The sequence below is a fragment of the Procambarus clarkii genome, chromosome 51 (assembly GCF_040958095.1).
Source record: "Procambarus clarkii isolate CNS0578487 chromosome 51, FALCON_Pclarkii_2.0, whole genome shotgun sequence".
NCBI classification, from domain to species: Eukaryota; Metazoa; Arthropoda; class Malacostraca; order Decapoda; family Cambaridae; genus Procambarus; species Procambarus clarkii.
The window spans coordinates 33,839,814-33,865,442 of NC_091200.1; the positions used below are offsets into that span (position 1 = coordinate 33,839,814).

General features: G+C 53.7%; 1 protein-coding gene across 1 annotated transcript; it reads left to right on the forward strand.

Moving 5' to 3' along the window:
* Positions 1–658: 658 nt before the first annotated feature.
* LOC138351836 (outer membrane protein A-like) lies at positions 659–22,714 on the forward strand. The gene is made up of 9 exons (XM_069303849.1): positions 659–728; positions 1,692–2,321; positions 5,398–5,739; positions 6,406–7,215; positions 8,962–9,677; positions 10,128–10,779; positions 12,670–13,313; positions 17,422–18,181; positions 21,981–22,714. The coding sequence occupies exons 1-9, from the start codon at positions 659–661 to the stop codon at positions 22,712–22,714; spliced, it is 5,358 nt and encodes a 1,785-aa protein (XP_069159950.1).
* The last annotated feature ends 2,915 nt before the right edge of the window (positions 22,715–25,629 follow it).

The window sequence follows — 25,629 nt, forward strand, 5'->3', positions numbered from 1 at the left end:
ATATCTCTTGCGCCATACAACCGCTGAGCCGTGATTGCCTTTTTCTTTGATCGGAGACACTAGTGATCATGAAACAATGCAGCCTCTTTTCAGTGTAGATACTTTGAGTGATGCCTTAACTCTCCACTTCTACATTAGTTGATGTGAAGTAGTGCTCTGACGATTGAAGGGGGTTAGAAACTTTAATTACAAAAACTTTGTGGATTAACAAAGGAGCCGTTGGAATATTAGGCATTGGTGTGGCACCAACTATAACTGTGTTAGGCCTAGCTCCTCGCCCGGCCAGGAAAGGAGGATATGGTGCCAGGAACGCCTTCATGATCAACATGCTTATTGCACATCTCTCAAGAACTCTCAAGAACTACGGTTTGTTGACTGCGTATTTCAATTTTGTTGTAAGTATTGAGCAGACTCCAGGTATTTATGCATATGCCACTAACTTAAAATTTAGCTCGCGGATCTGCAAGTACGCTGTGACCTGGAAAATAGTGGAGCCTCATATATGCAGGCTGGCCGATATATTTCTGCTGATCTTGTTTGATGGTTCGCGGCCCCTTCCACCCTGTGAATAGGCCATCTGCTGGTGTGCTGCTTTGTGGTTCACTGTGGGGCGAGTGTACCGTAGTACCCTGCATATAGATGTTATGTTTTTGACGTCATGGCAACTGTCCTGGGCGAGATGCCGGGCAGCACATCACCGTTGCCAGATAGTGACTTTGGGGACCACCGTATGCTCATCAGTTGTTCTTTAATGATGGTGCGATCTCCTCAGTGATGACCCACGACATATCAGAGGGCGGTGCATATGATATAGGTTACAAGGTGCAAATGAGTAAAAGTCAGCGACGTAAGCATTCGAGAACGGCACGATCTAACACACCCAATTCGGCTGCTGCCAAACTTTACGGCTAGATTTTTCTCTGGGAACCACAGTAGAGGGAAAAGTGCAGTGGTTGTGAAGCCTCTGCGACATATTATGACATGGTCATTAAGTTACCTAGAGATAAAAGTGACTATGTCTTCGTTACAAACGACAGTGCTTTTGTAAATGTGTTGCTAAACACCCAGTTTACATGTATTAAGATGAAAAATGCAGTACCAAGGTGTCCAAATGTAACCATTGCTATATTCAATGTTAATAAACATATTTAGCCTGTATATGTCTGTGATGAAAATGTTGTAAACCCTAAACGTCTGAGATATGGCCTCATAGCTGCCACATGAAAAGGTGCCATGCCTATACCAAATAGAATTTACTCTAGAACAGCTTTAGGTCGGCACTATAACATAGCACTCTACAACCCTCCCCCTCGTGGGTGTTATAAGTGTCAACGCTGGGGACGTCACGTGGCCAGGTACTGATAAAGCAAAAACTATTTTTGTGCCGTGTGTGGTGAACCTCATAAATTTGAGGTGTGTTTTAAACTCATAAATGAGCTGCACCCAGTAAGTGAAAAATGCATAAACTGTGTCAGGAGCGGTGCTCAAGAATGGCACCTTGACTATTACAGGAGTAGTGTTCAAGCCTGGCACCTTGACAGTGGCAGGAGTGGTGTTCAAGCCTGGCACCTTGACTGTGGCAGGAGCGGTGTTCAAGCATGGCACCTTGACTCTGGCAGGAGCAGTGTTCAAGCCTAGCACCTTGACTGTGGCAGGAGTGGTGTTCAAATTTGGCACCTTGACTGTGGCAGGAGCAGTGCTCAAGCCTGGCACCTTGACTGAGGCACAAGCAGTATTCAAGCCTGGCAACTTGACTGTGGCAGGAGCAGTGTTCAAGCCTGGCACTTTGACTGTGGTAGGATCAGTGTTCAAGCCTGGCACCTTGAATGTGACAGGAGCAGTGTCCAAGCATGGCACCTTGACTGTGGCAGTAGTGGTGTTCAAGAATTGCACCTTGACTGTGGCAGGAGCAGTTTTCAAGCCTGGCATCTTGACTGTGGCAGGAATGGTGTTCAAGCCTGGAACCTTGACTGTGGCAGGAGTGGTGTTCATGCATGGCACCTTGACTGTGGCAGGAGCAGTGCTCAAGCCTGGCATCTTGACTGAGGCACAAGCAGTATTCAAGCCTGGCAACTTGACTGTGGCAGGAGTGGTGTTCAAGCATGGCACCTTGACTGTGGCAGGAGTGGTGTTCAAACCTGGTTCCTTGACAGTGGCAGGAGTGGTGTTCAAGCCTGGCACCTTGACTGTGGCCGGAGCGGTGTTCAAGCATGGCACCTTGACTCTGGCAGGAGCAGTGTTCAAGCCTGGCACCTTGACTGTGGCAGGAGCTGTGCTCAAGCCTGGCATCTTGACTGAGGCACAAGCAGTATTCAAGCCTGGCAACTTGACTGTCGCAGGAGTGGTGTTCAAGCATGGCACCTTGACTGTGGCAGGAGCAGTGTTCAAGCATGGCACCTTGACTGTGGCAGAAGCAGTGTTCAAGCCTGGCACCTTGACTGTGGCAGGAGTGGTGTTCAAGCCTGGCACTTTGATTGTGGCAGGAGCAGTGTTCAAGCATGGCACCTTGACTGTCGCAGGAGTGGTGTTCAAGCCTGGCTCCTTGACTGTGGCAGGAGCAGTGTTCAAGCATGGCACCTTGACTGTCGCAGAAGTGGTGTTCAAGCCTGGCACCTTGAATGTGGCAGGAGCAGTGTTCAAGCCTGGCATCTTGACTGTGGCAGGAGCGGTGTTCAAGCCTAGCACCTTGACTGTGGCAGGAGCAGTGTTCAAGCCAGGCACCTTGACTGTAGCCGGAGCAGTGTTCAAGCATGGCACCTTGACTGTGGCAGGAGCAGTGTTCAAGCCTGGAACCTTGACTGTGGCAGGAGCGGTGTTCAAGCCTGGAACCTTGACTGTGGCAGGAGCGGTGTTCAAGCCTGGAACCTTGACTGTGGCAGGAGCGGTGTTCAAGCATAACACCTTGACTGTGGCAGGAGTGGTGTTCAAGCCTGGCACCTTGACTGTGGCAGGAGCGGTGTTCAAGGCTGGAACCTTGACTGTGGCAGGAGCAGTGTTCAAGCCTGGCACCTTGACTGTGGCAGGAGTGGTGTTCAAGCCTGGCACCTTGACTGTGGCAGGAGTGGTGTTCAAGCATGGCACCTTGACTGTGGCACGAGCAGTGTTCAAGCCTGGCACCTTGACTGTGGCAGGAGTGGTGTTCAAGCCTGGCACCTTGACTGTGGCAGGATTGGTGTTCAGGCATAACACCTTGACCGTGGCAGGAGTGGTGTTCCAGCATGACACCTTGACTGTGGCAGGAGTGGTGTTCAAGCCAGGCACCTTGACTGTGGCAGGAGCAGTGTTCAAGCATGTCACCTTGAATGTGGCAGGAGCAGTGTCCAAGCATGGCACCTTGACTGTGGCAGTAGTGGTGTTCAAGAATTGCACCTTGACTGTGGCAGGAGCAGTGTTCAAGCCTGGCACGTTGACTGTGGCAGGAATGGTGTTCAAGCCTGGCACCTTGACTGTGGCAGGAGTGGTGTTCAAGCATGGCACCTTGACTGTGGCAGGAGTGGTGTTCAAGCCTGGCACCTTGACTGTGGAAGAGCGGTGTTCAAGCATGGCACCTTGACTGTGGCAGGAGTGGTGTTCAAGCCTGGCACCTTGACTGTGGAAGAGCGGTGTTCAAGCATGGCACCTTGACTCTGGCAGGAGCAGTGTTCAAGCCTGGTACCTTGACTGTGGCAGGAGCAGTGTTCAAGCCTAGCAACTTGAATGTAGCAGGAGTAGTGCTCAAGCCTGGCACCTTGACTGAGGCACAAGCAGTATTCAAGCCTGGCAACATGACTGTGGCAGGAGTGGTGTTCAAGCATGGCACCTTGACTGTGGCAGGAGCGGTGTTCAAGCATGGCATCTTGACTGTGGCAGGAGCAGTGTTCAAGCCTGGCACCTTGACTGTGGCCGGAGCGGTGTTCAAGCCTGGCACCTTGACTGTCGCAGGAGTGGTGTTCAAGCGTGGCACCTTGACTGTGGTAGGAGCAGTGTTCAAGCATGGCACCTTGACTGTCGCAGGAGCTGTGTTCAAGCCTGGCACCTGGACTGTGGCAGGAGTGGTGTTCAAGCCTGATACCTTGACTGTGGCAGGAGTGGTGTTCAAGCATAACACCTTGACCGTGGCAGGAGTGGTGTTCAAGCATGACACCTTGACTGTGGCAGGAGTGGTGTTCAAGCCTAGCACCTTGACTGTGGCAGGAGCAGTGTTCAAGCCTGGCACCTTGACTGTGGCAGGAGCGGTGTTCAAGCCTGGCACCTTGACTGTCGCAGGAGTGGTGTTCAAGCGTGGCAAATTGACTGTGGTAGAAGCAGTGTTCAAGCCTGGCACCTTCACTGTGGCAGGAGCAGTGTTCAAGCCTGGTATCTTGATTGTGGCAGGAGCAGTGTTCAAGCCTGGCACCTTGACTGTGGCAGGAGTGGTGTTCAAGCCTGGCACCTTGACTGTGGCAGGAACAGTGTTCAAGCCTGGCACCGTGACTGTGGCAGGAGCGGTGTTCAAGCTTGGCACCTTGACTGTGGCAGGAGTGGTGTTCAAGCCTGGCACCTTGATTGTGGCAGGAGCAGTGTTCAAGCATGGCACCTTGACTGTCGCAGGAGTGGTGTTCAAGCCTGGCTCCTTGACTGTGGCAGGAGCAGTGTTCAAGCATGGCACCTTGACTGTCGCAGAAGTGGTGTTCAAGCCTGGCACCTTGAATGTGGCAGGAGCAGTGTTCAAGCCTGGCACCTTGACTGTGGCAGGAGCGGTGTTCAAGCCTGGCACCTTGACTGTGGCAGGAGCAGTGTTCAAGCCAGGCACCTTGACTGTAGCCGGAGCAGTGTTCAAGCATGGCACCTTGACTGTGGCAGGAGCAGTGTTCAAGCCTGGAACCTTGAGAGTGACATGAGTGGTGTTCAAGCCTGGCACCTTGACTGTGACAGGAGCGGTGTTCAAGCCTGGAACCTTGACTGTGGCAGGAGCAGTGTTCAAGCATAACACCTTGACTGTGGCAGGAGTGGTGTTCAAGCCTGGCACCTTGACTGTGGCAGGAGCGGTGTTCAAGGCTGGAACCTTGACTGTGGCAGGAGCAGTGTTCAAGCCTGGCACCTTGACTGTGGCAGGAGTTGTTTTCAAGCCTGGCACCTTGACTGTGGCAGGAGTGGTGTTCAAGCATGGCACCTTGACTGTGGCAGGAGTGGTGTTCAAGCCTGGCACCTTGACTGTGGCAGGAGTGGTGTTCAAGCCTGGCACCTTGACTGTGGCAGGATTGGTGTTCAGGCATAACACCTTGACCGTGGCAGGAGTGGTGTTCAAGCATGACACCTTGACTGTGGCAGGAGTGGTGTTCAAGCCAGGCACCTTGACTGTGGCAGAAGCAGTGTTCAAGCATGTCACCTTGACTGTGGTAGGATCAGTGTTCAAGCCTGGCACCTTGAATGTGGCAGGAGCAGTGTCCAAGCATGGCACCTTGACTGTGGCAGTAGTGGTGTTCAAGAATTGCACCTTGACTGTGGCAGGAGCAGTGTTCAAGCCTGGCACCTTGACTGCGGCAGGAATGGTGTTCAAGCCTGGCACCTTGACTGTGGCAGGAGTGGTGTTCAAGCATGGCACCTTGACAGTGGCAGGAGTCGTGTTCAAGCCTGGCACCTTGACTGTGGCAGGAGCGGTGTTCAAGCATGGCACCTTGACTCTGGCAGGAGCAGTGTTCAAGCCTGGCACCTTGACTGTGGAAGGAGCAGTGCTCAAGCCTGGCACCTTGACTGAGGCACAAGCAGTATTCAAGCCTGGCAACTTGACTGTGGCAGGCGTGGTGTTCAAGCATGGCACCTTGACTGTGGCACGAGCAGTGTTCAAGCCTGGCACCTTGACTGTGGCAGGAGTGGTGTTCAAGCCTGGCACCTTGACTGTGGCAGGAGCGGTGTTCAAGCCTGGCACCTTGACTGTGGCAGGAGCAGTGTTCAAGCCAGGCACCTTGACTGTAGCCGGAGCAGTGTTCAAGCATGGCACCTTGACTGTGGCAGGAGCAGTGTTCAAGCCTGGAACCTTGAGAGTGACATGAGTGGTGTTCAAGCCTGGCACCTTGACTGTGACAGGAGCGGTGTTCAAGCCTGGAACCTTGACTGTGGCAGGAGCAGTGTTCAAGCATAACACCTTGACTGTGGCAGGAGTGGTGTTCAAGCCTGGCACCTTGACTGTGGCAGGAGCGGTGTTCAAGGCTGGAACCTTGACTGTGGCAGGAGCAGTGTTCAAGCCTGGCACCTTGACTGTGGCAGGAGTGGTGTTCAAGCCTGGCACCTTGACTGTGGCAGGAGTGGTGTTCAAGCATGGCACCTTGACTGTGGCACGAGCAGTGTTCAAGCCTGGCACCTTGACTGTGGCAGGAGTGGTGTTCAAGCCTGGCACCTTGACTGTGGCAGGATTGGTGTTCAGGCATAACACCTTGACCGTGGCAGGAGTGGTGTTCAAGCATGACACCTTGACTGTGGCAGGAACAGTGTTCAAGCCAGGCACCTTGACTGTGGCAGGAACAGTGTTCAAGCATGTCACCTTGACTGTGGTAGGATCAGTGTTCAAGCCTGGCACCTTGAATGTGGCAGGAGCAGTGTCCAAGCATGGCACCTTGACTGTGGCAGTAGTGGTGTTCAAGAATTGCACCTTGACTGTGGCAGGAGCAGTGTTCAAGCCTGGCACCTTGACTGCGGCAGGAATGGTGTTCAAGCCTGGCACCTTGACTGTGGCAGGAGTGGTGTTCAAGCATGGCACCTTGACTGTGGCAGGAGTGGTGTTCAAGCCTGGCACCTTGACAGTGGCAGGAGTCGTGTTCAAGCCTGGCACCTTGACTGTGGCAGGAGCGGTGTTCAAGCATGGCACCTTGACTCTGGCAGGAGCAGTGTTCAAGCCTGGCACCTTGACTGTGGAAGGAGCAGTGCTCAAGCCTGGCACCTTGACTGAGGCACAAGCAGTATTCAAGCCTGTCAACTTGACTGTGGCAGGCGTGGTGTTCAAGCCTGGCACCTTGACTGTGGGAAGAGTGGTGTTCAAGCATAACACCTTGACCGTGGCAGGAGTGGTGTTCAAGCATGAAACCTTGACTGTGGCAGGAGTGGTGTTCAAGCCAGGCACCTTGACTGTGGCAGGAGCAGTGTTCAAGCATGTCACCTTGAATGTGGCAGGAGCAGTGTCCAAGCATGGCACCTTGACTGTGGCAGTAGTGGTGTTCAAGAATTGCACCTTGACTGCGGCAGGAGCAGTGTTCAAGCCTGGCACGTTGACTGTGGCAGGAATGGTGTTCAAGCCTGGCACCTTGACTGTGGCAGGAGTGGTGTTCAAGCATGGCACCTTGACTGTGGCAGGAGTGGTGTTCAAGCCTGGCACCTTGACTGTGGAAGAGCGGTGTTCAAGCATGGCACCTTGACTCTGGCAGGAGCAGTGTTCAAGCCTGGTACCTTGACTGTGGCAGGAGCAGTGTTCAAGCCTAGCACCTTGACTGTAGCAGGAGTAGTGCTCAAGCCTGGCACCTTGACTGAGGCACAAGCAGTATTCAAGCCTGGCAACTTGACTGTGGCAGGAGTGGTGTTCAAGCATGGCACCTTGACTGTGGCAGGAGCGGTGTTCAAGCATGGCATCTTGACTGTGGCAGGAGCAGTGTTCAAGCCTGGCACCTTGACTGTGGCAGGAGCGGTGTTCAAGCCTGGCACCTTGACTGTCGCAGGAGTGGTGTTCAAGCATGGCACCTTGACTGTCGCAGGAACTGTGTTCAAGCCTGGCACCTGGACTGTGGCAGGAGTGGTGTTCAAGCCTGATACCTTGACTGTGGCAGGAGTGGTGTTCAAGCATAATACCTTGACCGTGGCAGGAGTGGTGTTCAAGCATGACACCTTGACTGTGGCAGGAGTGGTGTTCAAGCCTGGCACCTTGACTGTGGCAGGAGCAGTGTTCAAGCCTGGCACCTTGACTGTGGCAGGAGCGGTGTTCAAGCCTGGCACCTTGACTGTCGCAGGAGTGGTGTTCAAGCGTGGCACCTTGACTGTGGTAGGAACAGTGTTCAAGCATGGCACCTTGACTGTCGCAGGAGCAGTGTTCACGCCTGGCACCTTGACTGTGGCAGGAGTGGTGTTCAAGCCTGGAACCTTGACTGTGGCAGAAGCAGTGTTCAAGCCTGGCACCGTGACTGTGGCAGGGAGCAGTGTTCAAGCCTGGCACCTTGACTGTGGCAGGAGCATTGTTCAAGCATGACACCTTAACTGTGGCAGGAGCAGTGTTCAATCCTGGCACCTTGACTTTGGCAGGAGTGGTGTTTAAGCCTGGCACCTTGACTGTGGCAGGAGCAGTGTTCAAGCCTGGCACCTTGACTGTGGCAGGAGCGGTGTTCAAGCTTGGCACCTTGACTGTGGCAGGGGTGGTGTTCAAGCCTGGCACCTTGACTGTGGCAGGGGCAGTGTTCAAGCATGGCACCTTGACTCTCGCAGGAGTGGTGTTCAAGCCTGGCACCTTGACTGTGGCAGGAGCGGTGTTCAAGCCTGGCACCTTTACTGTGGCAGGAGCAGTGTTCAAGCCAGGCACCTTGACTGTAGCCAGAGCAGTGTTCAAGCATGGCACCTTGACTGTGGCAGGAGCAGTGTTCAAGCCTGGCACCTTGACTGTGGCAGGAGTGGTGTTCAAGCCTGGCACCTTGACTGTGGCAGGAGCGGTGTTCAAGCCTGGAACCTTGACTGTGGCCGGAGCAGTGTTCAAGCATGGCACCTAGTCTGTGGCAGGAGCAGTGTTCAAGCCTGGCACCTTGACTGTGGGTCAGGAGTGGTGTTCAAGCCTGGCACTTTGACTGTGGCAGGAGCAGTGTTCAAGAATGGCACCTTGACTGTGGCAGGAGCAGTGCTCAAGCCTGGCACCTTGACTGAGGCACAAGCAGTATCCAAGCCTGGCAACCTGACTGTGGCAGGAGTGGTGTTCAAGCCTGGAACCTTGAGTGACATGAGTGGTATTCAAGCCTGGCACCTTGACTGTGGCAGGAGCGGTGTTCAAGCCTGGCACCTTGACTGTGGCAGGAGTGTTGTTCAAGCATAACACCTTGACCGTGGCAGGAGTGGTGTTCAAGCCAGGCACCTTGACTGTGGAAGGAGCAGTGTTCAAGCCTGGCACCTTGACTGTGGCAGTAGTGGTGTTCAAGAATTGCACCTTGACTGTGGCAGGAGCAGTGTTCAAGCCTGGCACCTTGACTGTGGCAGGAATGGTGTTCAAGCCTGGCACCTTGACTGTGGCAGGAGTGGTGTTCAAGCATGGCACCTTGACTGTGGCAGGAGTGGTGTTCAAACCTGGCACCTTGACAGTGGCAGGAGTGGTGTTCAAGCCTGGCACCTTGACTGTGGCAGGAGCGGTGTTCAAGCATGGCACCTTGACTCTGGCAGGAGCAGTGTTCAAGCCTGGCACCTTGACTGTGGCACGAGCAGTGTTCAAGCCTGGCATCTTGACTGAGGCACAAGCAGTATTCAAACCTGGCAACTTGACTGTCGCAGGAGTGGTGTTCAAGCATGGCACCTTGACTGTGGCAGGAGTGGTGTTCAAGCATGGCACATTGACTGTGGCAGGAGCGGTGTTCAAGCATGGCACCTTGACTGTGGCAGGAGTGGGGTTCAAGCATAACACCTTGACCGTGGCAGAAGTTGTGTTCAAGCATGACACCGTGACTGTGACAGGAGCGGTGTTCAAGCCTGGAACCTTGACTGTGGTAGGAGCAGTGTTCAAGCATAACACCTTGACTGTGGCAGGAGTGGTGTTCAAGCCTGGCACCTTGACTGTGGCAGGAGCGGTGTTCAAGGCTGGAACCTTGACTGTGGCAGGAGCAGTGTTCAAGCCTGGCACCTTGACTGTGGCAGGAGTGGTGTTCAAGCCTGGCACCTTGACTGTGGCAGGAGTGGTGTTCAAGCATGGCACCTTGACTGTGGCACGAGCAGTGTTCAAGCCTGGCACCTTGACTGTGGCAGGAGTGGTGTTCAAGCCTGGCACCTTGACTGTGGCAGGATTGGTGTTCAGGCATAACACCTTGACCGTGGCAGGAGTGGTGTTCAAGCATGACACCTTGACTGTGGCAGGAGTGGTGTTCAAGCCAGGCACCTTGACTGTGGCAGGAGCAGTGTTCAAGCATGTCACCTTGACTGTGGTAGGATCAGTGTTCAAGCCTGGCACCTTGAATGTGGCAGGAGCAGTGTCCAAGCATGGCACCTTGACTGTGGCAGTAGTGGTGTTCAAGAATTGCACCTTGACTGTGGCAGGAGCAGTGTTCAAGCCTGGCACCTTGACTGCGGCAGGAATGGTGTTCAAGCCTGGCACCTTGACTGTGGCAGGAGTGGTGTTCAAGCATGGCACCTTGACTGTGGCAGGAGTGGTGTTCAAGCCTGGCACCTTGACAGTGGCAGGAGTCGTGTTCAAGCCTGGCACCTTGACTGTGGCAGGAGCGGTGTTCAAGCATGGCACCTTGACTCTGGCAGGAGCAGTGTTCAAGCCTGGCACCTTGACTGTGGAAGGAGCAGTGCTCAAGCCTGGCACCTTGACTGAGGCACAAGCAGTATTCAAGCCTGGCAACTTGACTGTGGCAGGCGTGGTGTTCAAGCCTGGCACCTTGACTGTGGGAAGAGTGGTGTTCAAGCATGAAACCTTGACTGTGGCAGGAGTGGTGTTCAAGCCAGGCACCTTGACTGTGGCAGGAGCAGTGTTCAGGCATGTCACCTTGAATGTGGCATTAGCAGTGTCCAAGCATGGCACCTTGACTGTGGCAGTAGTGGTGTTCAAGAATTGCACCTTGACTGCGGCAGGAGCAGTGTTCAAGCCTGGCACGTTGACTGTGGCAGGAATGGTGTTCAAGCCTGGCACCTTGACTGTGGCAGGAGTGGTGTTCAAGCATGGCACCTTGACTGTGGCAGGAGTGGTGTTCAAGCCTGGCACCTTGACTGTGGAAGAGCGGTGTTCAAGCCTAGCACCTTGACTGTAGCAGGAGTAGTGCTCAACCCTGGCACCTTGACTGAGGCACAAGCAGTATTCAAGCCTGGCAACTTGACTGTGGCAGGAGAGGTGTTCAAGCATGGCACCTTGACTGTGGCAGGAGCGGTGTTCAAGCATGGCATCTTGACTGTGGCAGGAGCAGTGTTCAAGCCTGGCACCTTGACTGTGGCAGGAGCGGTGTTCAAGCCTGGCACCTTGACTGTCGCAGGAGTGGTGTTCAAGCGTGGCACCTTGACTGTGGTAGGAGCAGTGTTCAAGCATGGCACCTTGACTGTCGCAGGAGCTGTGTTCAAGCCTGGCACCTGGACTGTGGCAGGAGTGGTGTTCAAGCCTGATACCTTGACTGTGGCAGGAGTGGTGTTCAAGCATAATACCTTGACCGTGGCAGGAGTGGTGTTCAAGCATGACACCTTGACTGTGGCAGGAGTGGTGTTCAAGCCTGGCACCTTGACTGTGGCAGGAGCAGTGTTCAAGCCTGGCACCTTGACTGTGGCAGGAGCGGTGTTCAAGCCTGGCACCTTGACTGTCGCAGGAGTGGTGTTCAAGCGTGGCACCTTGACTGTGGTAGGAGCAGTGTTCAAGCATGGCACCTTGACTGTCGCAGGAGCAGTGTTCAAGCCTGGCACCTTGACTGTGGCAGGAGTGGTGTTCAAGCCTGGAACCTTGACTGTGGCAGAAGCAGTGTTCAAGCCTGGCACCTTGACTGTGGCAGGGAGCAGTGTTCAAGCCTGGCACCTTGACTGTGGCAGGAGCATTGTTCAAGCATGACACCTTAACTGTGGCAGGAGCAGTGTTCAATCCTGGCACCTTGACTTTGGCAGGAGTGGTGTTTAAGCCTGGCACCTTGACTGTGGCAGGAGCAGTGTTCAAGCCTGGCACCTTGACTGTGGCAGGAGCGGTGTTCAAGCTTGGCACCTTGACTGTGGCAGGGGTGGTGTTCAAGCCTGGCACCTTGACTGTGGCAGGGGCAGTGTTCAAGCATGGCACCTTGACTCTCGCAGGAGTGGTGTTCAAGCCTGGCACCTTGACTGTGGCAGGAGCAGTGTTCAAGCCTGGCACCTTGACTGTGGCAGGAGCGGTGTTCAAGCCTGGCACCTTTACTGTGGCAGGAGCAGTGTTCAAGCCAAGGACCTTGACTGTAGCCAGAGCAGTGTTCAAGCATGGCACCTTGACTGTGGCAGGAGCAGTGTTCAAGCCTGGCACCTTGACTGTGGCAGGAGTGGTGTTCAAGCCTGGCACCTTGACTGTGGCAGGAGCGGTGTTCAAGCCTGGAACCTTGACTGTGGCCGGAGCAGTGTTCAAGCATGGCACCTAGTCTGTGGCAGGAGCAGTGTTCAAGCCTGGCACCTTGACAGTGACATGAGTGGTATTCAAGCCTGGCACCTTGACTGTGGCAGGAGCAGTGTTCAAGCCTGGCACCTTGACTGTGGGTCAGGAGTGGTGTTCAAGCCTGGCACTTTGACTGTGGCAGGAGCAGTGTTCAAGAATGGCACCTTGACTGTGGCAGGAGCAGTGCTCAAGCCTGGCACCTTGACTGAGGCACAAGCAGTATCCAAGCCTGGCAACCTGACTGTGGCAGGAGTGGTGTTCAAGCCTGGAACCTTGAGTGACATGAGTGGTGTTCAAGCCTGGCACCTTGACTGTGGCAGGAGCGGTGTTCAAGCCTGGCACCTTGACTGTGGCAGGAGTGTTGTTCAAGCATAACACCTTGACCGTGGCAGGAGTGGTGTTCAAGCCAGGCACCTTGACTGTGGAAGGAGCAGTGTTCAAGCCTGGCACCTTGACTGTGGCAGTAGTGGTGTTCAAGAATTGCACCTTGACTGTGGCAGGAGCAGTGTTCAAGCCTGGCACCTTGACTGTGGCAGGAATGGTGTTCAAGCCTGGCACCTTGACTGTGGCAGGAGTGGTGTTCAAGCATGGCACCTTGACTGTGGCAGGAGTGGTGTTCAAACCTGGCACCTTGACAGTGGCAGGAGTGGTGTTCAAGCCTGGCACCTTGACTGTGGCAGGAGCGGTGTTCAAGCATGGCACCTTGACTCTGGCAGGAGCAGTGTTCAAGCTTGGCACCTTGACTGTGGCACGAGCAGTGTTCAAGCCTGGCATCTTGACTGAGGCACAAGCAGTATTCAAGCCTGGCAACTTGACTGTCGCAGGAGTGGTGTTCAAGCATGGCACCTTGACTGTGGCAGGAGTGGTGTTCAAGCATGGCACATTGACTGTGGCAGGAGCGGTGTTCAAGCATGGCACCTTGACTGTGGCAGGAGTGGGGTTCAAGCATAACACCTTGACCGTGGCAGAAGTTGTGTTCAAGCATGACACCCTGACTGTGGCAGGAGTGGTGTTCAAGCCAGGCACCTTGACTGTGGCAGGAGCACTGTTCAAGCCTGGCACCTTGACTGTGGCAGGAGCGGTGTTCAAGCCTGGCACCTTGACTGTCGCTGGAGTGGTGTTCAAGCGTGGCACCTTGACTGTGGTAGGAGCAGTGTTCAAGCCTGGCACCTTGACTGTGGTAGGAGCAGTGTTCAAGCATGGCACCTTGACTGTCGCAGGAGTGGTGTTCAAGCCTAGCACCTTGACTGTGGCAGAAGCAGTGTTCAAGCCTGGCACCTTGACTGTGGCAGGAGCAGTGTCCAAGCCTGGTACCTTGACTGTGGCAGGAGCAGTGTTCAAGCCTGGCACCTTGACTGTGGCAGGAGCAGTGTTCAAGCCTGGCACCTTGACTGTGGCAGGAGCGGTGTTCAAGCTTGGCACCTTGACTGTGGCAGGAGTGGTGTTCAAGCCTGGCACCTTGATTGTGGCAGGTGCAGTGTTCAAGCATCGCACCTTGACTGTCGCAGGAGTGGTGTTCAAGCCTGGCACCTTGACTGTGGCAGGAGCAGTGTTCAAGCCTGGCACCTTGACTGTGGCAGGAGTGGTGTTCAAGCCTGGCACCTTGATTGTGGCAGGAGCAGTGTTCAAGCATGGCACCTTGACTGTGGCAGGAGTGGTGTTCAAGCCAGGCACCTTGACTGTGGCAGGAGCAGTGTTCAAGCCTGGCACCTTGACTGTGGCAGGAGCGGTGTTCAAGCCTGGCACCTTGACTGTCGCTGGAGTGGTGTTCAAGCGTGGCACCTTGACTGTGGTAGGAGCAGTGTTCAAGCCTGGCACCTTGACTGTGGTAGGAGCAGTGTTCAAGCATGGCACCTTGACTGTCGCAGGAGTGGTGTTCAAGCCTAGCACCTTGACTGTGGCAGAAGCAGTGTTCAAGCCTGGCACCTTGACTGTGGCAGGAGCAGTGTCCAAGCCTGGTACCTTGACTGTGGCAGGAGCAGTGTTCAAGCCTGGCACCTTGACTGTGGCAGGAGTGGTGTTAAAGCCTGGCACCTTGACTGTGGCAGGAGCAGTGTTCAAGCCTGGCACCTTGACTGTGGCAGGAGCGGTGTTCAAGCTTGGCACCTTGACTGTGGCAGGAGTGGTGTTCAAGCCTGGCACCTTGATTGTGGCAGGTGCAGTGTTCAAGCATCGCACCTTGACTGTCGCAGGAGTGGTGTTCAAGCCTGGCACCTTGACTGTGGCAGGAGCAGTGTTCAAGCCTGGCACCTTGACTGTGGCAGGAGTGGTGTTCAAGCCTGGCACCTTGATTGTGGCAGGAGCAGTGTTCAAGCATGGCACCTTGACTGTGGCAGGAGCAGTGTTCAAGCCTGGCACCTTGACTGTGGCAGGAGCGGTGTTCAAGCCTGGAACCTTGACTGTGGCCGGAGCAGTTACCTGGATGATACCTGGTTGATGGGGTTCTGGAAGTTCTTCTACTCCCCAAGCCCGGCCCGAGGCCAGGCTCGACTTGTGAGAGTTTGGTCCATCAGACTGTTGGTTGGAGCGGCCCGCAGGCCCTCATACCCACCACAGCCCGGTTGGTCCGGCACTCCTTGGAGGAATAAATCTAGTTTCCTCTTGAAAATGTCCAGAGTTGTTCCGGCAATATTTCTTATGCTTGCTGGGAGGACGTTGAACAACCGCGGACCTCTGATGTTTATACAGTGTTCTCTGATTGTGCCTATGGCACCTCTGCTCTTCATTGGTTCTATTCTACATTTTCTTCCATGTCTTTCACTCCAGTACGTTGTTATTTTACTGTGTAGATTTGGTACTTGGCCCTCCAGTATCTTCCAGGTGTATATTAATTGACATCTCTCTCGTCTTCTTTCTAGCGAGTACATTTGGAGGGCTTTGAGACGATCCCAATAATTTAGGTGCTTTATTGCGTCTATGCGTGCCGTATATGTTCTCTGTATTCCCTCTATTTCAGCAATCTCTCCTGCTCTGAAGGGGGAAGTGAGTACTGAGCAGTACTCAAGACGGGACAACACAAGTGACTTGAAGAGTACAACCATTGTGATGGGATCCCTGGATTTGAAAGTTCTCGTAATCCATCCTATCATTTTTCTGGCTGTCGCAATATTTGCTTGGTTATGCTCCTTAAACGTTAGGTCGTCAGACATTATTATTCCCAAATCCTTTACATGCTGTTTTCCTACTATGGGTACATTTGATTGTGTTTTGTACTCTGTATTATGTTTAAGGTCCTCATTTTTACCGTACCTGAGTACCTGGAATTTATCACTGTTAAACATCATGTTATTTTCTGATGCCCAGTCGAAAACTTTATTAATATCAGCTTGAAGTTTTTCAATGTCCTCAGCCGAGGTAATTTTCATACTGATTTTTGTGTCATCTGCAAAGGATGATACGAAGCTGTGACTTGTATTTTTGTCTATATCTGATATGAGAATAAGGAAAAGCAGCGGTGCAAGGACTGTACCCTGAGGTACAGAGCTTTTCACTGCACTTGGACTAGATTTTATATGGTTGACAGTTACTCGCTGAGTCCTGTTTGACAGAAAACTGAGTATCCAGCGTCCTACTTTACCGGTTATTCCCACTGACTTCATTTTGTGTGCTATCACGCCATGGTCACATTTATCGAAAGCCTTTGCGAAGTCCGTGTATATCACATCAGCATTCTGTTTCTCTTCTAATGCCTCAGTGACTTTGTCGTAGTGCTCAGGTAGCTGTGAGAGGCACGATCTTCCCGCTCGAAATCAATGTTGGCCTGGGTTGTGAAGGTCATTGGTCTCCATGAAATTGGTGACCTGACTCCTAATCACTCTCTCAAATACTTTTATGATGTGCGATATTAGTGCAACTGGTCTATAATTTTTTGCCAATGCTTTGCTCCCTCCCTTGTGTAGAGGGGCTATGTCTGCTACTTTAAGTGCATCTGGTATCTCCCCCGTGTCCAAGCTCTTCCTCCACACTATACTGAGTGCCTGTGCTACCGGCACTTTGCATTTCTTTATAAATATTGAATTCCATGAGTCTGGACCTGGGGCCGAGTGCATGGGCATGTTTTCAATTTCTTTTTCAAAATTTAGTGCGCTCGTGTTTATATCAGTTATATTTACAGGGGTTTGAATATCCCGCATAAAGAAATTGTCTGGATCTTCCACCTTCATGTTGTTTATTGGAGTGCTAAACATGTCCTCATACTGCTTTTTTAGGATTTCACTAATTTCTTTGTCATCCTCCGTGTATGAACCTTCACTTGTACGAATAGGTCCAATACTGGCAGTGGTTTTTGCTTTTGATTTCGCATATGAGAAGAAATATTTTGGATTTTTCTTTATTTCCTGAATTGCTTTCTGTTCTAACTGCCTTTCTTCAGTTTCATATGAGTGTTTCAATTTCCGCTCGATTTCTTCAATCTCCCTATTTAAATTATTCCTTCTTTGACGGGAAATTCGTGTCTGTATAAGCAGTTCCGTTATTTTTTTCCTGCGTTTATAGTGTCGTCTGCGTTCTCTTTCTACGTTAGATCTCTTTCTGGCTTTCCTCAAAGGAACATGTTTCAGACAGACTTGATACGCTTCTGAAGTCAGTTTTTCTATTCCTTCTGTAGGACTTGTATTATTTAGAACAGTTCCCCATGGAATGTTTGTAAGTTCCCTGTTTATTATCTCCCAGTCTATCCTTTTATTATTAAAATTGAATTTACTGAATAGCCCCTCTCGCTTCATCAACGTTTTAGGTCTATTCTGAGTATTGATGGTCGTTTGCACTTCAATGAGTTTGTGATCTGAGTATGTGGTATCTGATATCGTAATGTCACTGATAATGTCTTCATTGTTCGTAAAGACCAGATCTAGAATATTTTCATTTCTCGTTGGCTCCGATATCTGCTGATTGAGTGAAAATTTGTCACAGAATCTAAGTAGTTCTCTAATCTGTGGTTGGTTAGGTCCTGATAGATTTCCTGGTATAATATTATTGTTTGCTATTTTCCACCTGAGACTAGGCAAGTTGAAGTCACCTAGGAAGATAATATCAGGTATCGGGTTCTCCAAGTTATCAAGGCAGTGTTCAAGCATGGCACCTTGACTGTGGCAGGAGCAGTGTTCAAGCCTGGCACCTTGACAGTGACATGAGTGGTGTTTTAGCCTGGCAACCTGACTGTGGCAGGAGCAGTGTTCAAGCCTGGCACCTTGACTGTGGCAGGAGTGGTGTTCAAGCATAACACCTTGACTGTGGCAGGAGTGGTGTTCAAGCCTGGCACCTTGACTGTGGCAGAAGCGGTGTTCATGCCTGGAACCTTGACTGTGGCAGGAGCAGTGTTCAAGCCTGGCACCTTGACTGTGGCAGGAGTGGTGTTCAAGCCTGGCACCTTGACTGTGGCAGGAGTGGTGTTCAAGCGTGGCACCTTGAGTGTGGCAGGAGTGGTGTTCAAGCATAACACCTTGACCGTGGCAGGAGTGGTGTTCAAGCATGACACCTTGACTCTGGCAGGAGTGGTGTTCAAGCCAGGCACCTTGACTGTGGCAGGAGCAGTGTTCAAGCATGTCACCTTGACTGTGGTAGGATCAGTGTTCAAGCCTGGCACCTTGACTGTGGCAGGAGCAGTGTCCAAGCATGGCACGTTGACTGTGGCAGTAGTGGCGTTCAAGAATTGCACATTGACTGTGGCAGGAGCAGTGTTCAAGCATGGCACCTTGACTGTGGCAGGAGTTGTGTTCAAGCCTGGCACCTTGACAGTGGTAGGAGTGGTGTTCAAGCCTGGCACCTTGACTGTGGCAGGAGCGACGTTCAAGCATGGTACCTTGACTCTGGCAGGAGCAGTGTTCAAGCCTGGCACCTTGACTGTGGCAGGAGCAGTGCTCAAGCCTGGCACCTTGACTGAGGCACAAGCAGTATTCAAGCCTGGCAACTTGACTGTGACAGGAGTGGTGTTCAAGCATGGCACCTTGACTGTGGCAGGAGCGGTGTTCAAGCCTGGCACCTTGACTGCGGCACGAGCAGTGTTCAAGCCTGGCACCTTGACTGTGGCAGGAGTGGTGTTCAAGCCTGGCACCTTGACTGTAGCAGGAGTGGTGTTCAAGCATAACACCTTGACCGTGGCAGGAGTGGTGTTCAAGCATGAAACCTTGACTGTGGCAGGAGTGGTGTTCAAGCCAGGCACCTGGACTGTGGCAGGAGCAGTGTTCAAGCATGTCACCTTGAATGTGGCAGGAGCAGTGTCCAAGCATGGCACCTTGACTGTGGCAGTAGTGGTGTTCAAGAATTGCACCTTGACTGTGGCAGGAGCAGTGTACAAGCCTGGCACCTTGACTGTGGCAGGAATGGTGTTCAAGCCTGGCACCTTGACTGTGGCAAGAGTGGTGTTCAAGCATGGCACCTTGACTGTGGCAGAAGTGGTGTTCAAGCCTGGCACCTTGACAGTGGCAGGAGTGGTGTTCAAGCCTGGCACCTTGACTGTGGCAGTAGCAGTGTTCAAGCCTGGTACTTTGACTGTGGCAGGAGCAGTGTTCAAGCCTAGCACCTTGACTGTGGCAGGAGTAGTGCTCAAGCCTGGCACCTTGACTGAGGCACAAGCAGTATTCAAGCCTGGCAACTTGACTGTGGCAGGAGTGGTGTTCAATCATGGCACCTTGACTGTGGCAGGAGCGGTGTTCAAGCATGGCACCTTGACTGTGGCACGAGCAGTGTTCAAGCCTGGCACCTTGAGTGTGGCAGGAGTGGTGTTCAAGCCTGGCACCTTGACTGTGGCAGGAGTGGTGTTCAAGCATAACACCTTGACTGTGGCAGGAGTGGTGTTCAAGCATGGCACCTTGACTGTGGCAGGAGCGGTGTTCAAGCATGGCACCTTGACTGTGGCACGAGCAGTGTTCAAGCCTGGCACCTTGACTGTGGCAGGAGTGGTGTTCAAGCCTGGCACCTTGACTGTGGCAGGAGTGGTGTTCAAGCCTAGCACCTTGACTGTGGCAGGAACAGTGTTCAAGCCTGGCACCTTGACTGTGGCAGGAGCAGTGTTCAAGCCTGGCACCTTGACTGTCGCAGGAGTGGTGTTCAAGCCTGGCACCTTGACTGTGCCAGAAGCAGTGTTCAAGCCTGGCACCTTGACTGTGGCAGGAGCAGTGATCAAGCTTGGCACCTTGACTGTGGCAGGAGCATTGTTCAAGCATGACACCTTAACTGTGGCAGGAGCAGTGTTCAAGCCTGGCACCTTGACTTTGGCAGGAGTGGTGTTCAAGCCTGGCACCTTGACTGTGGCAGGAACAGTGTTCAAGCCTGGCACCTTGACTGTGGCAGGAGCGGTGTTCAAGCATGGCACCTTGACTGTGGCAGGAGTGGTGTTCAAGCCAGGCACCTTGACTGTGGCAGGGGCAGTGTTCAAGCATGGCACCTTGACTGTCGCAGGAGTGGTGTTCAAGCCTGGCACCTTGACTGTGGCGGGAGCAGTGTTCAAGCCTGGCACCTTGACTGTGGCAGGAGCGGTGTTCAAGCCTGGCACCTCTACTGTGGCAGGAGCAGTGTTCAAGCCAGGGACCTTGACTGTAGCCAGAGCAGTGTTCAAGCATGGCACCTTGACTGTGGCAGGAGCAGTGTTCAAGCCTGGCACCTTGACTGTGGCAGGAGTGGTGTTCAAGCCTGGCACCTTGACTGTGGCAGGAGCGGTGTTCAAGCCTGGCACCTTGACTGTGGCAGGAGCAGTGTTCAAGCCTGGCATCTTGACTGTGGCAGGAGTGGTGTTCAAGCCTGGCACTTTGACTGTGGCAGGAGCAGTGTTCAAGAATGGCACCTTGACTGTGGCAGGAGCAGTGTTCAAGCATGGGCCTCTTGACTGTGGCAGGAGTGGTATTCAAGCCTGGCACCTTGACCGTCGCAGAAGTGGTGTTCAAGCATGGCCCCTTGACTGTGGCAGGAGCAGTGTTCAAGCCTGGCACCTTGACTGTCGCAGGAGAGGTGTTCAAGCGTGGCACCTTGACTGTGGCAGGAGCAGTGTTCAAGCATGGCACCTTGACTGTGGCAGGAGTTGTGTTCAAGCTTGGCACCTTGACAGTGGCAGGAGTGGTGTTCAAGCCTGGTACCTTGACTGTGGCATAAGTGGCGTTCAAGCATGGCACCTTGACTCTGGCAGGAGCAGTGTTCAAGCCTGGCACCTTTACTGTGGCAGGAGCAGTGCTCAAGCCTGGCACCTTGACTGAGGCACAAGCAGTATTCAAGCCTGGCAACTTGACTGTGGCAGGAGTGGTGTTCAAGCATGGCACCTTGACTGTGGCTGGAGCGGTGTTCAAGCATGGCACCTTGACTGTGGCACGAGCAGTGTTCAAGCCTGGCACCTTGACTGTGGCAGGAGTGGTGTTCAAGCCTGGCACCTTGACTGTGGCAGGAGTGGTGTTCAAGCATAACACCTTGACCGTGGCAGGAGTGGGGTTCAAGCGTGAAACCTTGACTGTGGCAGGAGTGGTGTTCAAGCCAGGCACCTGGACTGTGGCAGGAGCAGTGTTCAATCATGTCACCTTGAATGTGGCAGGAGCAGTGTCCAAGCATGGCACCTTGACTGTGGCACTAGTGGTGTTCAAGAATTGCACCTTGACTGTGGCAGGAGCAGTGTTCAAGCCTGGCACCTTGACTGTGGCAGGAGCAGTGTTCAAGCCTGGCACCTTGACTGTGGCTAGAGTGGTGTTCAAGCATGGCACCTTGACTGTGGCAGGAGTGGTGTTCAAGCCTGGCACCTTGACAGTGGCAGGAGTAGTGCTCAAGCCTGGCACCTTGACTGAGGCACAAGCAGCATTCAAGCCTGGCAACTTGACTGTGGCAGGAGTGGTGTTCAAGCATGGCATCTTGACTGTGGCAGGAGCGGTGTTCAAGCATGGCACCTTGACTGTGGCGCGAGCAGTGTTCAAGCCTGGCACCTTGACTGTGGCAGGAGTGGTGATCAAGCCTGGCACCTTGACTATGGCAGCAGTGGTGTTCAAGCCTGGCACCTTGACTGTGGCAGGATCAGTGTTCAAGCCTGGCACCTTGACTGTCGCAGGAGTGGTGTTCAAGCGTGGCACCTTGACTGTGGTAGGAGCAGTGTTCAAGCATGGCACCTTGACTGTCGCAGGAGTGGTGTTCAAGCCTGGCACCTTGACTGTGGCAGAAGCAGTGTTCAAGCCTGGCACCTTGACTGTGGCAGGAGCAGTGTTCAAGCCTGGCACCTTGACTGTGGCAGGAGCATTGTTCAAGCATGACACCTTAACTGTGGCAGGAGCAGTGTTCAAGCCTGGCACCTTGACTTTGGCAGGAGTGGTGTTCAAGCCTGGCACCTTGACTGTGGCAGGAGCAGTGTTCAAGCCTGGCACCTTGACTGTGGCAGGAGCGGTGTTCAAGCTTGGCACCTTGACTGTGGCAGGAGTGGTGTTCAAGCCTGGCACCTTGACTGTGGCAGGGGCAGTGTTCAAGCCTGGCACCTTGACTGTGGCAGGAGCGGTGTTCAAGCATGGCACCTTGACTCTGGCAGGAGCAGTGTTCAAGCCTGGCACCTTGACTGTGGCAGGAGCAGTGCTCAAGCCTGGCACCTTGACTGAGGCACAAGCAGTATTCAAGCCTGGCAACTTGACTGTGGCAGGAGTGGTGTTCAAGCATGGCACATTGACTGTGGCAGGAGCGGTGTTCAAGCATGGCACCTTGACTGTGGCACGAGCAGTGTTCAAGCCTGGCACCTTGACTGTGGCAGGAGTGGTGTTCAAGCCTGGCACCTTGACTGTGGCAGGAGTGGTGTTCAAGCATAACACCTTGACCGTGGCAGGAGTGGTGTTCAAGCATGAAACCTTGACTGTGGCAGGAGTGGTGTTCAAGCCAGGCACCTGGACTGTGGCAGGAGCAGTGTTCAAGCCTCTCACCTTGACTGTGGCAGGAATGGTGGTCAAGCCTTGCACCTTGACTGTGGCAAGAGTGGTGTTCAAACATGGCACCTTGACTGTGGCAGGAGTGGTATTCAAGCCTGGCACCTTGACAGTGGCAGGAGTGTTGTTCAAGCCTGGCTCCTTGACTGTGGCAGGAACAGTGTTCAAGCCTGGTACCTTGACTGTGGCAGGAGCAGTGTTCAAGCCTAGCACCTTGACTGTGGCAGGAGTAGTTCTCAAGCCTGGCACCTTGACTGAGGCACAAGCAGTATTCAAGCCTGGCAACTTGACTGTGGCAGGAGTGGTGTTCAAGCATGGCACCTTGACTGTGGCAGGAGCGGTGTTCAAGCATGGCACCTTGACCGTGGCAGGAGTGGTGTTCAAGCATAACACATTGACCGTGGCAGGAGTGGTGTTCAAGCATGACACCTTGACTGTGGCAGGAGTGGTGTTCAAGCCTGGCACCTTGACTGTGGCAGGAGCAGTGTTCAAGCCTGGCACCTTGACTGTGGCAGGAGCATTGTTCAATCCTGGCACCTTGACTGTCGCAGGAGTGGTGTTCTAGCCTGGCACCTTGACTGTGGTAGGAGCAGTGTTCAAGCATGGCACCTTGACTGTCGCAGGAGTGGTGTTCAAGCCTGGCACCTTGACTGTGGCAGAAGCAGTGTTCAAGCCTGGCACCTTGACTGTGGCAGGAGCAGTGTTCAAGCCTGGCACCCTGACTGTGGCAGGAGCATTGTTCAAGCATGACACCTTGACTGTGGCAGGAGCAGTGTTCAAGCCTGGCACCTTGACTGTGGCAGGAGCGGTGTTCAAGCTTGGCACCTTGACTGTGGCAGGAGTGGTGTTCAAGCCTGGCACCTTGACTGTGGCAGGGGCAGTGTTCAAGCATGGCACCTTGACTGTCGCAGGAGCGGTGTTCAAGCATGGCACCTTGACTGTGGCGCGAGCAGTGTTCAAGCCTGGCACCTTGACTCTGGCAGGAGTGGTGATCAAGCCTGGCACCTTGACTATGGCAGCAGTGGTGTTCAAGCCTGGCACCTTGACTGTGGCAGGATCAGTGTTCAAGCCTGGCACCTTGACTGTCGCAGGAGTGGTGTTCAAGCGTGGCACCTTGACTGTGGTAGGAGCAGTGTTCAAGCATGGCACCTTGACTGTCGCAGGAGTGGTGTTCAAGCCTGGCACCTTGACTGTGGCAGAAGCAGTGTTCAAGCCTGGCACCTTGACTGTGGCAGGAGCAGTGTTCAAGCCTGGCACCTTGACTGTGGCAGGAGCATTGTTCAAGCATGACACCTTAACTGTGGCAGGAGCAGTGTTCAAGCCTGGCACCTTGACTTTGGCAGGAGTGGTGTTCAAGCCTGGCACCTTGACTGTGGCAGGAGCAGTGTTCAAGCCTGGCACCTTGACTGTGGCAGGAGCGGTGTTCAAGCTTAGCACCTTGACTGTGGCAGGAGTGGTGTTCAAGCCTGGCACCTTGACTGTGGCAGGGGCAGTGTTCAAGCCTGGCACCTTGACTGTGGCAGGAGCGGTGTTCAAGCATGGCACCTTGACTCTGGCAGGAGCAGTGTTCAAGCCTGGCACCTTGACTGTGGCAGGAGCAGTGCTCAAGCCTGGCACCTTGACTGAGGCACAAGCAGTATTCAAGCCTGGCAACTTGACTGTGGCAGGAGTGGTGTTCAAGCATGGCACCTTGACTGTGGCAGGAGCGGTGTTCAAGCATGGCACCTTGACTGTGGCACGAGCAGTGTTCAAGCCTGGCACCTTGACTGTGGCAGGAGTGGTGTTCAAGCCTGGCACCTTGACTGTGGCAGGAGTGGTGTTCAAGCATAACACCTTGACCGTGGCAGGAGTGGTGTTCAAGCATGAAACCTTGACTGTGGCAGGAGTGGTGTTCAAGCCAGGCACCTGGACTGTGGCAGGAGCAGTGTTCAAGCCTGGCACCTTGACTGTGGCAGGAATGGTGGTCAAGCCTTGCACCTTGACTGTGGCAAGAGTGGTGTTCAAACATGGCACCTTGACTGTGGCAGGAGTGGTATTCAAGCCTGGCACCTTGACAGTGGCAGGAGTGTTGTTCAAGCCTGGCTCCTTGACTGTGGCAGGAACAGTGTTCAAGCCTGGTACCTTGACTGTGGCAGGAGCAGTGTTCAAGCCTAGCACCTTGACTGTGGCAGGAGTAGTTCTCAAGCCTGGCACCTTGACTGAGGCACAAGCAGTATTCAAGCCTGGCAACTTGACTGTGGCAGGAGTGGTGTTCAAGCATGGCACCTTGACTGTGGCAGGAGCGGTGTTCAAGCATGGCACCTTGACCGTGGCAGGAGTGGTGTTCAAGCATAACACATTGACCGTGGCAGGAGTGGTGTTCAAGCATGACACCTTGACTGTGGCAGGAGTGGTGTTCAAGCCTGGCACCTTGACTGTGGCAGGAGCAGTGTTCAAGCCTGGCACCTTGACTGTGGCAGGAGCATTGTTCAATCCTGGCACCTTGACTGTCGCAGGAGTGGTGTTCTAGCCTGGCACCTTGACTGTGGTAGGAGCAGTGGTCAAGCATGGCACCTTGACTGTCGCAGGAGTGGTGTTCAAGCCTGGCACCTTGACTGTGGCAGAAGCAGTGTTCAAGCCTGGCACCTTGACTGTGGCAGGAGCAGTGTTCAAGCCTGGCACCCTGACTGTGGCAGGAGCATTGTTCAAGCATGACACCTTGACTGTGGCAGGAGCAGTGTTCAAGCCTGGCACCTTGACTGTGGCAGGAGCGGTGTTCAAGCTTGGCACCTTGACTGTGGCAGGAGTGGTTTTCAAGCCTGGCACCTTGACTGTGGCAGGGGCAGTGTTCAAGCATGGCACCTTGACTGTCGCAGGAGTGGTGTTCAATCCTGGCACCTTGACTGTGGCAGGAGCAGTGTTCAAGCCTCGCACCTTGACTGTGGCAGGAGCGGTGTTCAAGCCTGGCACCTTGACTGTGGCAGGAGCAGTGTTCAAGCCAGGGACCTTGACTGTAGCCAGAGCAGTGTTCAAGCATGGCACCTTGACTGTGGCAGGAGCAGTGTTCAAGCCTGGCACCTTGACTGTGGCAGGAGTGGTGTTCAAGCCTGGCACCTTGACTGTGGCAGGAGCGGTGTTCAAGCCTGGAACCTTGACTGTGGCCGGAGCAGTGTTCAAGCATGGCACCTTGTCTGTGGCAGGAGCAGTGTTCAAGCCTGGCACCTTGACAGTGACATGAGTGGTGTTCAAGCCTGGCACCTTGACTGTGGCAGGAGCAGTGTTCAAGCCTGGCATCTTGACTGTGGCAGGAGTGGTGTTCAAGCCTGGCACTTTGACTGTGGCAGGAGCAGTGTTCAAGAATGGCACCTTGACTGTGGCAGGAGCAGTGTTCAAGCATGGGCCTCTTGACTGTGGCAGGAGCAGTGTTCACGCCAGGCAACTTGACTGTGGCAGGAGTGGTGTTCAAGCCTGGCACCTTGACCGTCGCAGAAGTGGTGTTCA

Excerpts from the sequence above, each read along its gene's own strand:
- LOC138351836 (XM_069303849.1), top strand. The coding sequence starts at position 659 with ATGGCAACTGTCCTGGGCGAGATGCCGGGCAGCACATCACCGTTGCCA. Across the intron at positions 9,678-10,127 it reads AGCCTGGAACCTTGACTGTG|CCTGGCACCTTGAATGTGGC; the intron begins GTAGGAGCAGTG and ends TCAGTGTTCAAG. Across the intron at positions 13,314-17,421 it reads AGCCAGGCACCTTGACTGTG|CCTGGCAACCTGACTGTGGC; the intron begins GCAGGAGCACTG and ends GTGGTGTTTTAG.